The 13,240-nt window shown below is 30.0% G+C and overlaps 1 protein-coding gene across 2 annotated transcripts in view; it reads left to right on the top strand.

Moving 5' to 3' along the window:
* The window catches only part of LOC129960030 (MOB kinase activator 2-like), a 309,147-nt gene that overhangs the window by 166,605 nt on the left and 129,302 nt on the right, over window positions 1-13,240 (top strand). Inside the window, exon 1 of one of the 2 annotated variants that reach the window (XM_056073049.1) lies at window positions 2,182-2,321. The exons of the other annotated variant lie outside the window; for it this stretch is intronic. Coding sequence (XP_055929024.1) covers window positions 2,197-2,321 — 125 coding nt within the window. The 5' untranslated portion in view covers window positions 2,182-2,196. Of the gene's footprint in view, window positions 1-2,181; window positions 2,322-13,240 lie in introns of those variants that run through there. 2 annotated transcript variants of the gene reach the window in all.

Here is a 13,240-nt window from a genome sequence, read left to right as displayed (position 1 = left end):
TGAATCGGTATGATTTGTTTAATTGAGAACTTGTTAAAAGCATGTGTTGTAGAAATGTCAACTGCAAAATCCTGTATACAACAACTTTTAAAATTGAGATTTGTCCTTTTTGAAAACGTATTCTTTGATAATTTTGTTCACATTTAATGCATGTTTCAGAAGAATGTGAAGAAATTTTATAACATATTTCTCTATATGAAGTCTTTATTTCTGTAAAACCTTTATAAGAAATTATAGAAATGTAAATTCAACTGTGTAAAATTTTCTTGAATTGCTTTATTTATAATTTTTTATTCACGCAGCATTTTTAAGGAAATATTTAGTGTGTGCAAACGACAACAATAATAAAATAAAAATACTGCGTATATATATATATATATATATATATATACAAAAGTATTAGAATCAAGTTAATAGGAAAAACAAAAATCAAATAAAAATTAAACCAAAAAAATTATTAAAAAATATTAAAAAAGAATCCGGCCTGAAGACTTTTTCAAGGGTCACCCTCAGGCAGGGATTCAAATAAAGGGATTTTTTCTGTGAGGACATACAGACATTAAGTCTAATAATGATTCCTCGTGACCCGAAAATCCCCCGAAATTATGCTCAAGAGATATACCATTTTAACAGAAAGGAAATACAAAATAACAAATTAGAAAAAAAACCACAAAGTAAAAATACAATAAAAACAATAACAATAAAAACAAAAACAGCATTAAAATTAAAATTAAAATTAAAAACGAAAAGGCCAGGACATACCATCCAACATTGAAGGAAACTTTAAACAATCGATTGTGATTTCCTATTTTTGAAAGTTAACGGTAAATTATGTAAACAGAGGTAGGCACCCAGCGCCATCTATTGAGTGATCCAATATGCAAGTAAATTTCTATTTTTATTTAAGCCAAAAGATTAATCCCAAACCATACCTTGTTTAATTAAAAAATTGACATTGCAGTAATTTCTAGGAAAATCATTTTTAATTAAATTTTTAAGGAGGATATTTGATGCTTCAATATAAGAATTTTTATTATTGCAAACCCTTTTGATCCTGTTAACTTGTGAGAAAATTAGATTTTTTAAAATTTTAGAGTTTAGATTGGAATGGTAGTTACATAGTTTTGTTATTTTGAAGTTGAAATCATCCCTTTTATCGTATATACCAACTATTGTTTTATCATTAGCAATTTCGATTTTTAAATCCAGAAAGGTAGCCTCAAGTTGATTTATATTTGTATCTTTTAGAATTAAATCTTTTGGATAGCAATTAGTAATAATATTAGTATTGTCGAAGTTAATCAAAAGTAGGTCATCAATATATCTCCACCCGTTTATTAAATTATATTTAATTATTTTTTTCTCATAGTAATGCAGGAAAATATTAGCTAAAGCACTTGAGAAAGCTGTCCCCATTGGAATGCCCTTGACTTGTTTATAAAAATTATATATATATATATATATATATATATATATATATATATATATATATATATATATATATATAAGACTTATAATGTGTTTTTTTTACTGAAATTCTAGCTATATATTTTTAAGCATATTGATATAAAATTTCTTGGTACATTTGTCTGCTGGTAAATTTAATAGCATGAATAAAAGAAAAAAGGATAATTTTATATAAAAATTAATTAAATGCCTTATTTCCTAATATATTGTGATTTGGACGGGGAAAAAAAAAGAATCAATGTAGCTTTCGGAAGACTTGAGTATAAAGCTGAAATTTATTTTTCCATTTCCGTTAATTTTTTTAAATGTGAAAATGATGTGTGTAACATATGAACTTACATTTAAATTTAATCAGGCATGAGGATATAGCAAATTGAAATATGCGTAGTTGAGTAATGTTTTAGTTAAAATTATTGTGTGTTACTTTTTTCCTAGTTCATTTGAACTTTAGAATTGCATTCTTTCACTAAATTATTTAAAAATTAGTGATATTTCTCTTTATATATTTCTATTTCATATAAATATTATCGATCTGAAGCAGTATCCGAACATAAAATAATTAAAAGTGTTTAGTATTGAATTCAACCGATAGATGGCAGCTCAAATCGTGATTGATTTTTGTTCGTCTCCATATTGTCGATGTACTAGTTTCCTGTATGTACTTTGCGAAATTTAAAGATTACTAGGTTTCCCTCTTCCACCCTTTTTCTGAAGGTGGAAGAAGGGATTATGTGTTTTCACTTTCCTAAAATTAAGGTCACTGCATTTTGCTTGTGTAATAACAAAGAAAAAAAAAGGACGAATGCTGAAAGAAGAAGCTCTTTTAAGAGAGAAATTACAGAAGAAAAAGGAAAGTAAGAATTTTCCTTAAAAATACAAATGTTTCCTTTTATGTCTGTATCGAGAATTTTTTATTAGAATTGGAGCGTTCTTGCCCTTTATATATATTCTTTTATTAATAAGAATTGCTGCTCTGTTCGTGAGAAATTTCGAAAATGCCATTATGGTATATGATTATTTTAAATTGCACACTAATGAAATACAATTTTTAGGATGTTTTTTTTAAAGATAAGAAGTGTAGAAAAGTCGAATGTGATTTAAAAAATAATTGGATTAAATATGAAATTTATTCCTCAGAATGCAACAACAGAATGCAGCTTTTCTTTTCCATGAATAAATTATGTTGAATGTGTACTAAAGTGTTACGCAATATACTTCAGTCAAATTTACGTTAATTTATGAAAGAGCTAATATATTCTTTATCATTTAGAATTTAATATTTCTTATTAATTTTGATATTATTTAAAGAAACTGATGATAATTGCGTTTCGCTTACTTTCTTATTGTTAGGTGAATTGTAAAATTAATACACAATTCTTTATTTTAGTTTTATTGTTGTAGATTAATGAAACATATTATATATATAAGCCTTAATAATCGCAAGGAATACAATTTATTTCATATTATCTTAAAAAAGACACATGTATATCTATAAATTGAATAATTTAGATTTTATTTTGAGACATGGACTATTTGTTTATTTCTCTTTTTGGATCTCTTGTACCAAATTCTTTTTTCTTTTCTAAAATACAAATTAATTTTTTTAAAAATATATACTTGAATTGAGTTGCTAGTGCAAAAATCTTGAATTTAAAAAGATATACTATAAAAATGAAGCCTCTTTATTTGAGATCTGAAATTTACCTTAAATTGGAGAAATAATATTTCGCTAGATGGCGTCACTGTGTGTAATTATGAATGTTATGGGGCTGGTACTTCTTTTCGTGGGAGGAGTCACTAGATAGCGCCACGACTGCTGAAAAAGGGCTGAGTACAGGTTTTATCCATAAACTTTTTAAACCGCTTGATTGCTTAATGGATTGCATGCATTAGGTCTTATAAATTTCCATTCCGTAAACTTGCTGGTTAAAGAAGTGAAAAGAAATACAAAAGGCAATTTTAGAAAAATGGATTTCGATTTTGAAAACAAACTGAACTATGCGATGTCGGTTTTCTTCAAAGGAACCGAACTTGTTTAAAAGATCTCGCATAAAATGATTATACCTTCTCAAATAAATGTATTGAGATTAGAATGAGCTGTTTAAGAATATAATTTTAGTTGAGGGACTACTAGGGGTGATAAAATTTTTTTTATGATATGATTGATCATATACTTGAAATGTGATTCTTACTATTCAGGATTCATTAGAATTATTTGTTCTTAAATCTTTTTTTTTTTGTGCTTCATTTTATATTAAGCCCTTAAAAAGTATTTATTATTCACTAACAGATGGTATTAACTTTCCTACTATGTAACTCGCTATTTATATGGGTTGCTTGTTTACTTTCTGCTGAATTGCGTGATTCTCATGGGCTAGTGTGTTTACCTCTAACTATCATAGCGCTGCATATAAGTAACAACTACTTTTCACAAGTATAATGGAACTTTATCAACCGACGCATCTAAATAACGACTTGATAAAAAGTGGCAATTTGAGAGTTGGTGTTAATATTTGCATATAATTTACAATAACAGCATTATTTAAAAAGAAAGTATAATAGAAGCAATTATTAAAATTTAGATAGGGATATTTGTTTGAAATATGAACAATAAATATTTCACTCTCTTTAAGGTATCTTTTTTTTTCTTTATGTGAAGAAAAGCAACTTTTTCGGGAAGATGTATTGTATTGTATTATTTAGGGGAGGGGGAAAAAACTGTGGCTAAAATACCGTTTTCTTGTTTTTGGTCAGCTTTCTTTAAAAGGAAGAAATTGCAGCTATTATCATAAATGCGTTATTGACTATAAAATTTATAAAAAAATTTAAGAATGCTGTGAAAAACGAAACACCTTGAAGATGAAGAAAGTATTATTTGTTGAACATTTATATAAAAACACTTCAGAACTTATTAGATTAGAAATCTTGAAAATGGAATAATCATGAATTCGCGAGATGTATTCTGGTAGGTGCTGCCGACTTTTGAATAAGTCCGCTAACTCCCAAGACGAAGATAAACTATTGCAAAAGACGCAAAAAGATATAGTAAACATCTGGAAAATAAAATTTCATTCCCAAATAATTTGCTATAACAAATAAACCGAGTGAATTATTATGCTTTCTTCTTAAGTACAGCCGACCACCCCACCACCCCTAAACGAAGCAGTATCGATGTTATTATGCCATCTGGCGGGTAAAATATGATCTACCTACCACGAGCCCCTACAACAAGATCAATGTGTTACTGCTCCTTCTGCGTTCATTAGCTGTTACTGCTTCCGATTACCTTTTTTTTTTTTTTTTCCCCGATCTTCATAGTTTGGATTTGAAGAGAGGTACCTCCATACTTATAATTGGCCAGAGAAATTAATTGCTTCCAGAGCAAATCCTTTTACTGCTTGAAAACTGGACCAATGTTTTAACTTCTGTAGTAGGTGACTTTGAATGAAAAATTCAATAATATATTGTTTTCTATCCTGCTTTTTTTAGAGTATTTTTCTTTGCCTGAGATTTTTTCAGTCTTTTCCTAGGAATTAACATAGGCGGCGTACTTTGAAAAATGAATAAATGTACTGATCTGGGTAACTAATGCTAATCTATGTAACCCTCATTATGGATTTGAACTAATTCAACAAAACTGTTTTTGTTTTTGTGAAACAAAGCTGTTTATGCTTACTTAAAACATAAATTGATTGCTCTGAACACAAAATGTTAAAAAGATATTTTCTTATTGATATTTACAGTAAATTTGGTTTGTTACACAATATGCATTGTTTCGTTTGCTTATAGCTTTTTGACGTATGTAGGCTTCATTTGACGAGTCCGTATTACAGGTTGGTTGTTACTTTTATTTATTATGCATAGTTGCAAGAATAAAAAGCACTTGAAAATGGGTTTTTAAAATTGTTTTTGAAAATAGATAAAAGAAAAAAAAAATACTAATTATTTTTATTATAACCATTCACTCTGTTTTTTTTTTATTATTATTTTATCCGAAATACTTACATTTTATGATCCTCTTAATCTTTGGGTCATAAATTCGCTTTCAGGAAGTCGTTCTGAAAGACGACATTCTTTTCGAAATTCGCTTCTCATTTTACTCTTCTCGATTCGTTCACCCTCGATTCTAAACCGAACCGCTTGGGAAATTGATTGAAATAGTGTCATCCTTCAAATCAAATCAGGAATTCCGTTTGACGTGCTGTTAGATCAGGCTGTAAATTCAGGGTTTCAACATGATGAGTTGCTGAATTTGGGTCGAAGACGGAATTCTTACATTTGCTTCACGTAATGAAGAAGGATGAGTATCGGTTAGGAAACAGTATAACAAGCCTGGAAATTCAACTAGTCTTATGACATGGTTCAGTGCTCGAAAAGCGTCTCTTGTTTCGAGAATGAACAACTAGCTAGTTGCCTGCAGAAATCTAAACTTATAATCTAAGTGACAAATGGATGCGCATGAGCCTGACTCTCACATGAACTTAGTTTCGACGCTTTTCTAAATGCAACGAATGTAATATATTTTTAAAATATCAGATGTGTTTTACCTTAGGCGTTGCGTATGTGTGTTTTCTTTCTTGGCAGGGGCAGCATTATCAAATAGGCAAAGTAGGTAATTGCTTAATTAAGAAGGGTAACTTTGGTGGGGGAGGTCGAGAGTTTTTTGCGGTCTCTCTGTGTAATATTTGTACCTTTATTTGGTTTACAAGGGCCACGAACTGGAATTTGAGAATTTAAATTTCAGGACATTATTAGGATTTTCTGTGCGTGCGTGGATCGATCAGTATGGTTTAATTTGGTTTCGCCTACAAATCAAAAGATGTAGTAAATTTTATCTCTGAGGGGTTAGATTGAGATAAAAAAAAGTTTGCAATGTTTGTTGTCATTTTGTTTAAAATTATTTTATTATTTTTATTTAATATGACAGGCGCTGAGATCAACTTTCTTGAAAGTGACTCCCTATTAAATGCTTTATCATTTCAATTTATAATAATATTTATTATTTAAAACTATTTATGTAGAGCCCTATTAGATGAAATTAATAGGGATTTGAAAGTTGGGGAAGTGAAATGGGAAAATCGAAACTTACTTTGCTTAAGGGCACCCACAGGGCTTAATCTGGGCCCCGATTCTTGGTACTTTCTAAGCCGCTTATCCTCATCTCATGAAGCTGAGGTGCAATCAGTGGAGAACGTAATGATGAAGATAGAAAGGCAAGTCAAAAATTATTGGTGGGGCGGGAAATAGCACAAAAATAAAAAAACATTAATGCTGAAGATATTTTGATATTAAACGCAATATATTATTTGAATGGAGGTATGATGATACCTAAAATCTGGCCCATTATACTGAAAGGTTGGTAACCTGATTTAAACAAGTTTAAAATAAAGTGTTTTTGTATCTAATAAGGTAAAGATTGTGCATTCGGTTTTATATAGTTGTTATTGGTTGATTTCTCCTTACTATCAAATTTTTGACTCTTAGTACTGTTTTTAAGAATATTCTCTAGATTTTTCATTTTCAAGCGTTGCACATTTTTATTATGAATCACGCCAAAGAACGGTAATTTTTTAAAAATATATAGGGATTTGCAAATCGGTTAATGTGTTCAAAATATGTTTATAATGTAAATTTCAAAATGTTATAGCATAAATTTAGAAATGCATATGTAGTATAAATTTAAATTTTGTGGAATTAATTGAATGAGACGGAAAATCATTTTAATTAAAATTATTTTCCGTCTCCTTCATAGGCTTTAATAAACGAATCATAATTTTTCGCGATAGTTGATACCTTACTTGTCAAAATTTCATACATTTCTACTTTCTCGTGTATGAAGTATAGAGAAAGTATTGTAATCGTCAAAATATTCGAACTCAAGATTTCGCCGAATTTCCATCTTTCAGACCTCCTCGAGTGCGAAAACTGCATTTTTTTGACATTACTTGACTGTCTATGTAATATGGTATGTAACATATTGACTGTCTATGTAACATGGTAACTCAAAACGCTTTGAGATAGATGAATGAAATTTGGTATATTGACTTAAGACCAAATTTTTAAATTTTGAACAAAATCTATTTAGAGGAATTCTGTCTCTCTGGCTGTTCGAATATAAATTACCACGATAACTGCAAAACAAATAGAGCTAGATGGATAAAATTTGGTGCATCGGTTTCGTAACTGATGTGTAGTTTCTAATCAGATTTTGAAGCAAATCTTTTAAAGGATTATACGTTTGTCGGCCTGTTCTTCCGCATGCGTGTAAACACAATAAATTTAAAACGCAATTATATCAATGAAATCTGGAATGTGATCTTCCGACTAGAAGCTGTAGTTCCAAATCAAATTTTGATTTCAATCAATCTGTAAAAAGCTGTCCAAAATATATATTCGTACAATAGATTCAGTTAAGAATTATAGATTCACCTGAATTCACCTTATGGGACTTGAATTGGAGAGTATGCGCGAAAGCTTCGGAAAATCACTACCGCGGTTTTGCCATGTCTTTAGAGGGGTATATCGGGGCCTCCGAAAAAGCAATTAAAATCATTTTATGTAGCATCGTTTTATCGTAGGATGTGTTCTCATCGTATTCACTATAAGAATTCCAAAGCATAAGTGAATTTAAAGTAAGAATCTCGCTCCATGTTTGGGAAGAGTAGAATAAAAGTTAAGTGTTACATATGAATAATCGGCAAGCGTTTATTACTTTTTACTTACACTACTAGTTATCTTCAGTTATTTTTTATTGCATTAAGAATAGGTGAAAAAATTACCCCCCCCCCCTCCTTCTCCTTGTCTTGCTTCTTTTGAATAAAATTCATGACCGATGTTTAGTTGCAACAGGCATGCATAATTTTTTTATGTGAAAATTTTTGTTCGATATAAAGAAATTTTATTCGATAGGCAGAAACAGTTTTTTAATTTAAAATTAAATATTCTTGAATGAGGGTCAATATATATAATTTTTGGATATATAGAGGTTCGATTATATGTACACAAATGAACAAAATACAGAAAAAACAAATATTGCTGTTAATTCAATTTTAGATAAGAAACGCAAGGAAATAATTTTAAAATGTGTGTGTGATCTTCCCGATTATTCTTGTCTTTGGTTCTAATATGATCGATAAAAATATATAAATCGCTATATTCTAAAATCTATAAAAAACCCAAAATCACATATTTTGAATCGATAATTCAGAATAATGTCATACTATCGCAGTGTTGCCAGATCAATAATGATACTTCATTATTCTCAGTATTTTCAAATTCTTTGCCGGTGTTTACTGTTCAATTACTGTGTCATGAAATTCTAATATTCGAAACATTCAATATATTTATACGTACTGTTCTTATCGGATTTACCTTCTAAAATATTTATCTAAGCCAAAGGCATGCAAAAATAAAACGATAAATTTCGAAACTTTTTGTTGTCCAGTAAAATCAATGCTGAAGAAAATATCGAGTTGTGGCAAAAATTGCTGTTGCTGTTTTTATTTTATTTTATTTATTTTTTTCTCATTCCATACGAAGTGTTTGTGATCGGCCGCACGTTCGTCTAGTCGGCCACTCGTTTCAGGTATTTGAAACTCTTTTTGAAGCTGTGCCGCGATGCATAAAATTTCACCTAAATATGCGCAATTCTTTTTTTGTTTTTCAAGGACATTTTTCACAGGTCGATTTAGTGAGGAAACAACCGACGCAATGCCCTCAGCTGTCATTAGAATTTGTTTGGGAAAGCTGGAAATAGGAATTAGAAGCGGAAAATAAATAAATAAAAATGGAATTCAAAAATAGTCATCCTATGGGATATCTTTATCTCTAAGTTTAGGGATTTCATTTATATTCTCAAATAATCGAGTGGAATTTCTTGTTCTTTGTTTATTTGTAAGAGCTATTGTCAGCTGCTCAGATAACTCTCGTATATCAGAGTTATGTAAAAAGGTTTTGTTCACTTCAATTTGAGATTTGTTAATGAATCCTCGTGATAATTAGCTTTAAAATTTCATCATAGCACAGCTCCAGAATAAATGAAAAAACTCCAAGCGTCTAGGAGTAAAAACTAGATTTGAAACGTCATTTGAAAATAAGCAAAACTAGAAATGACTTTCGGAAATTACCAAATGCTAAAAAACGTTCAGAGGATAGAAATATTTTGACCAAACTAAAATACCTTAAGATAAATTTTGTTTAATAAATATGGCGAAGAAAACAGTTTTTAATGCATATTAATACACATGGTCTAAGTCCGATATCTGTGCTAATGCTAGATAAAAAGAAAGAAAATCTAGAAATATTTATTATATAAAATATGTTGCACCATGCATTAATATCTATTCTGATACTGTATATTAAGATGAAGGAGGGGTTATATAACTTACAAAATATTTATCTTAATAAAAAGTTGAAGATTAAAATGGCAAATCAGATTTTTAAAAAAAGTTTGTCATAATAACTTCTCGATGTTTTCTAGTTGTCATATTATACCATCTCCCGTAAAGCATGGCACCCTAATTTAAGGATTTGTTGATTGTTCCGGAAGCGCATTTTTTGAGAAACAACTCATTTCTTTTTAATCCTCATACAACAATCATAGAGAAATGAAACTCTTATCTAATTAAAATAAGCAAATTGGCGCAAGATATTAACTATTGTAGTGGTCTAGTTGTTTTAGTCTTCAACAACGCTAACTGCTCAGGGTCATACATCTCTGATCTTGACATCCTACAAATAGCAGAACAAGCATCCCTCTGCCAATCGGCGCACTTTATAATAATGAAAAATGTACAAACTTTTTAGCGTTTAATGAATTCAGAATCTATGGCGATTTTAACGTACTTTAGGATAACAAGACTGGCTCTGCTGTATCATATTTGGGTGAAAATTGGTGGGATTAAAATATTTCTCTTAATTAAAAAAAAAATAATTGTATGTCTTTACTTACAGGATTGCCTTAGCTTTAGAAATGGTGGTTATTAAAAAGGAAATTTACTATATCTGTTGTAGGCTTTGCGTTTTTGCCGTGGAAGAACTTTTGAGCTGAACAAAATTTCTTGCTTTTTGGAGCTTTTTTATTCCCGATGAAATTCAAAACTTATTTCCGATCTTCATGTTTTTCCTTATAAATTAAAGGAAAGGTTTGTGTTTTAACCGGTACCTTGTTTTTAATGGTATTTTCTGCTAATTTAATTTAATCTAATCTAATTGAATTGAATTGAATTTTTGCGAGGGAAGATCCATAATGATCGATATCAAGTAGGAGTAAATCCCTCGAAGACAGAGCAATTACAGATCTTACATATCACTTAGATCGAAGTTAAGACTAGAACTGTTTCCAGTTACTTCATTTACAATAATATTTCCTCCAGATCTAGTCTGATCAAATAGAATTTTTTTATAAAGAAAGATGATCAATTTCAAGTAGTTGATATTTCCTGAAAGCTTCACGGAAAGACTTGTAGGTCAAAGCCAACTGCTTAACGATTATGGAGGGGAAAATAAAACTCGCTTTTGCAATTGGAAGCAGAGCATATGGAATATCGAAAGGCCTTGAATTTCAGCATTCGCTAGAAGTTAGCCGGTTTTAGCAAACAATGGATAGAACGTGAAACTCTTACTTTATCATGTTTATATGTATAGGGAAATCCGTTTTATCGAGTGTCTTCTATATTTTGTTTTTTTATTCAGTGATTAATACAGCAGATTCTGAAAGGAAATAGATTGGGCAGGTTCATTTGTTTGAACTTTGTGAATTCGACCCGTCTTGCTAGTTCTGGGGTTTCCCCACAAGTTGTGAGTCACGTTTTGTTTTTGTTATTGGTATAAACGTGGTCTTTTTTTTATTTTTAAGGGAGATGGTCAAATTTTGCATTTTGAACTTGTTGAAGGTACTGCTTGGGTATTATTATTTGTTTTTTCAATTTCTTGCAGGATTGTAAATGGTTGTATTGAAATTAATGCTCTTTAATTCATTTTGTCAAGTTAAATGTATGATTTTGTAATGTGCGTTGCATGAAAGCAATTATTGTGCTTGTTTAATTTGAGGTTTTGCAAGAAACAAACTGTTTTATGATCGGTTGAGTTTAATACTTTTACGAGTTATGTAATCTTCGTAAAATTATTAAATTTGCAAAATTTTAAATGACCTAATTAATAGAAAGTAGCACATCTTAGAAGAAAATTTCTTTGTTTAATTTTTCTAGAAGTATTTCAAAAACTAATATTAAAATTTCAGCATCATGAAAGCAAATTTAACGGGGCATATCAAAAATAAAATTTTATGCATTGACATTATTTTTTCGCTAATGCGAGTAAAGTAATTCATTATTAGCTAGTTTTATTAAATTGTTGTTGTATCCCATTTTATTAAATGTTTTGAATCCAAGTAAATATTTACCGTAGTTTTATAACATTGATGAATCTAATCGAAGTGTTCTCAAAATTTCTCTGAGAATTGCTACACTTTTATAGATCTGTTGTATTATCCCAATGGAATTTCTGCATTTTGCTTTGGAAGCTTTCTATATAATATTAGGGGAAAAAATAATAATCTTATGAAAATCAATTTTTTTTTTCATAATCTGTTCTGTTCTACTTAATATTGTTAAAAAGCTACCTAAACATATTTTGAATTTTTGTAACTATGGTTATCATATTTGTGGTAAAATTTTAAATGACCTAATTGGATCATATGGTTACCGAAATTTGGGGCTCACGGATAAACCTGACGCCTGGTCGAAAATCGAGACTTGGCTCATTGAGAATTGATCATCCGAATTGATGCGCTGTGATCAATCGACCTCTTCTGCTGGACAGGGTGAACTACCGAACAACATTGCGTGAAGATTCTGTATTGGTTGTCCTTCTGTAGTTGGGAAGCAGGAAATCAACCCGTTGATACAAAGGTGAGGAAATGCGTGATTTCTAGTTTTTCGAGCAATGAGATCGGATATGGCACCTTTCTCGTCCATCCTATTGAATAAAGTGGGTCGCCCATCCCTAGTGTCCACATAACATACTTATTGTCCCTTTGGCACTATGCGCTGACTGTTGCTGTATCGAAACGGATGTTCACAGACAGTCTTTTCCTAAATTTCTTCACTTTCGCTGCAAACCGTTTAACTAAGGAAGGAATCAAAGTGAAAGAGCCTCAGGTTCTTTCATTTTTTTTCAGAAACTCGTATAATGCCTTTAAAATAAATAATAGGTAAAATAAATCTACCAGGAAGAATGAGCTTTCGCAAATGTTTTGACCTCGTACATATTTCGTTTGCATTTTTGTTAGTGTTGCTTTTATTATTTTTATAAGCATGACATCTATTTTAATGACTTTCAAGAAGATAATCAATTCAGATTTAAATTTTCAACTGTAAATTTGTTCCATCAGAGTTACAAAGAAATATTTCTCGAATAGTATTCTTAAAACTGACTTGATCAAATTCCAAAAAAATTCGTCTTCTGTATATTTTTTCCTTTACAGTTCGACAATAAAATATTCTGCCATTGGTTAAATCGAATATTTTATATCGTTAAATATCTTATATCGAATATTTTATATTGTTATTGGTTAAATCGAATATATCGATTTCTTATATATTGCTAATATTTTCATTAAGAATTGAAGTAATTGTAAAATTTGGGGTTTTAGCGATGCTGTGAACTTATCCATCAGATTTGAAATAATTTACAAATCTTTTGTTGAAAATTAATCATATTTTTTTTTGGGGGGGGCATCCTCACTCTCTATTCATCTTTTGTTGCATTCAAA

Source organism: Argiope bruennichi, chromosome X2, assembly GCF_947563725.1.
Source record: "Argiope bruennichi chromosome X2, qqArgBrue1.1, whole genome shotgun sequence".
Lineage (NCBI taxonomy): Eukaryota > Metazoa > Arthropoda > Arachnida > Araneae > Araneidae > Argiope > Argiope bruennichi.
This window is presented reverse-complemented; position numbering and strand designations above follow the sequence as displayed.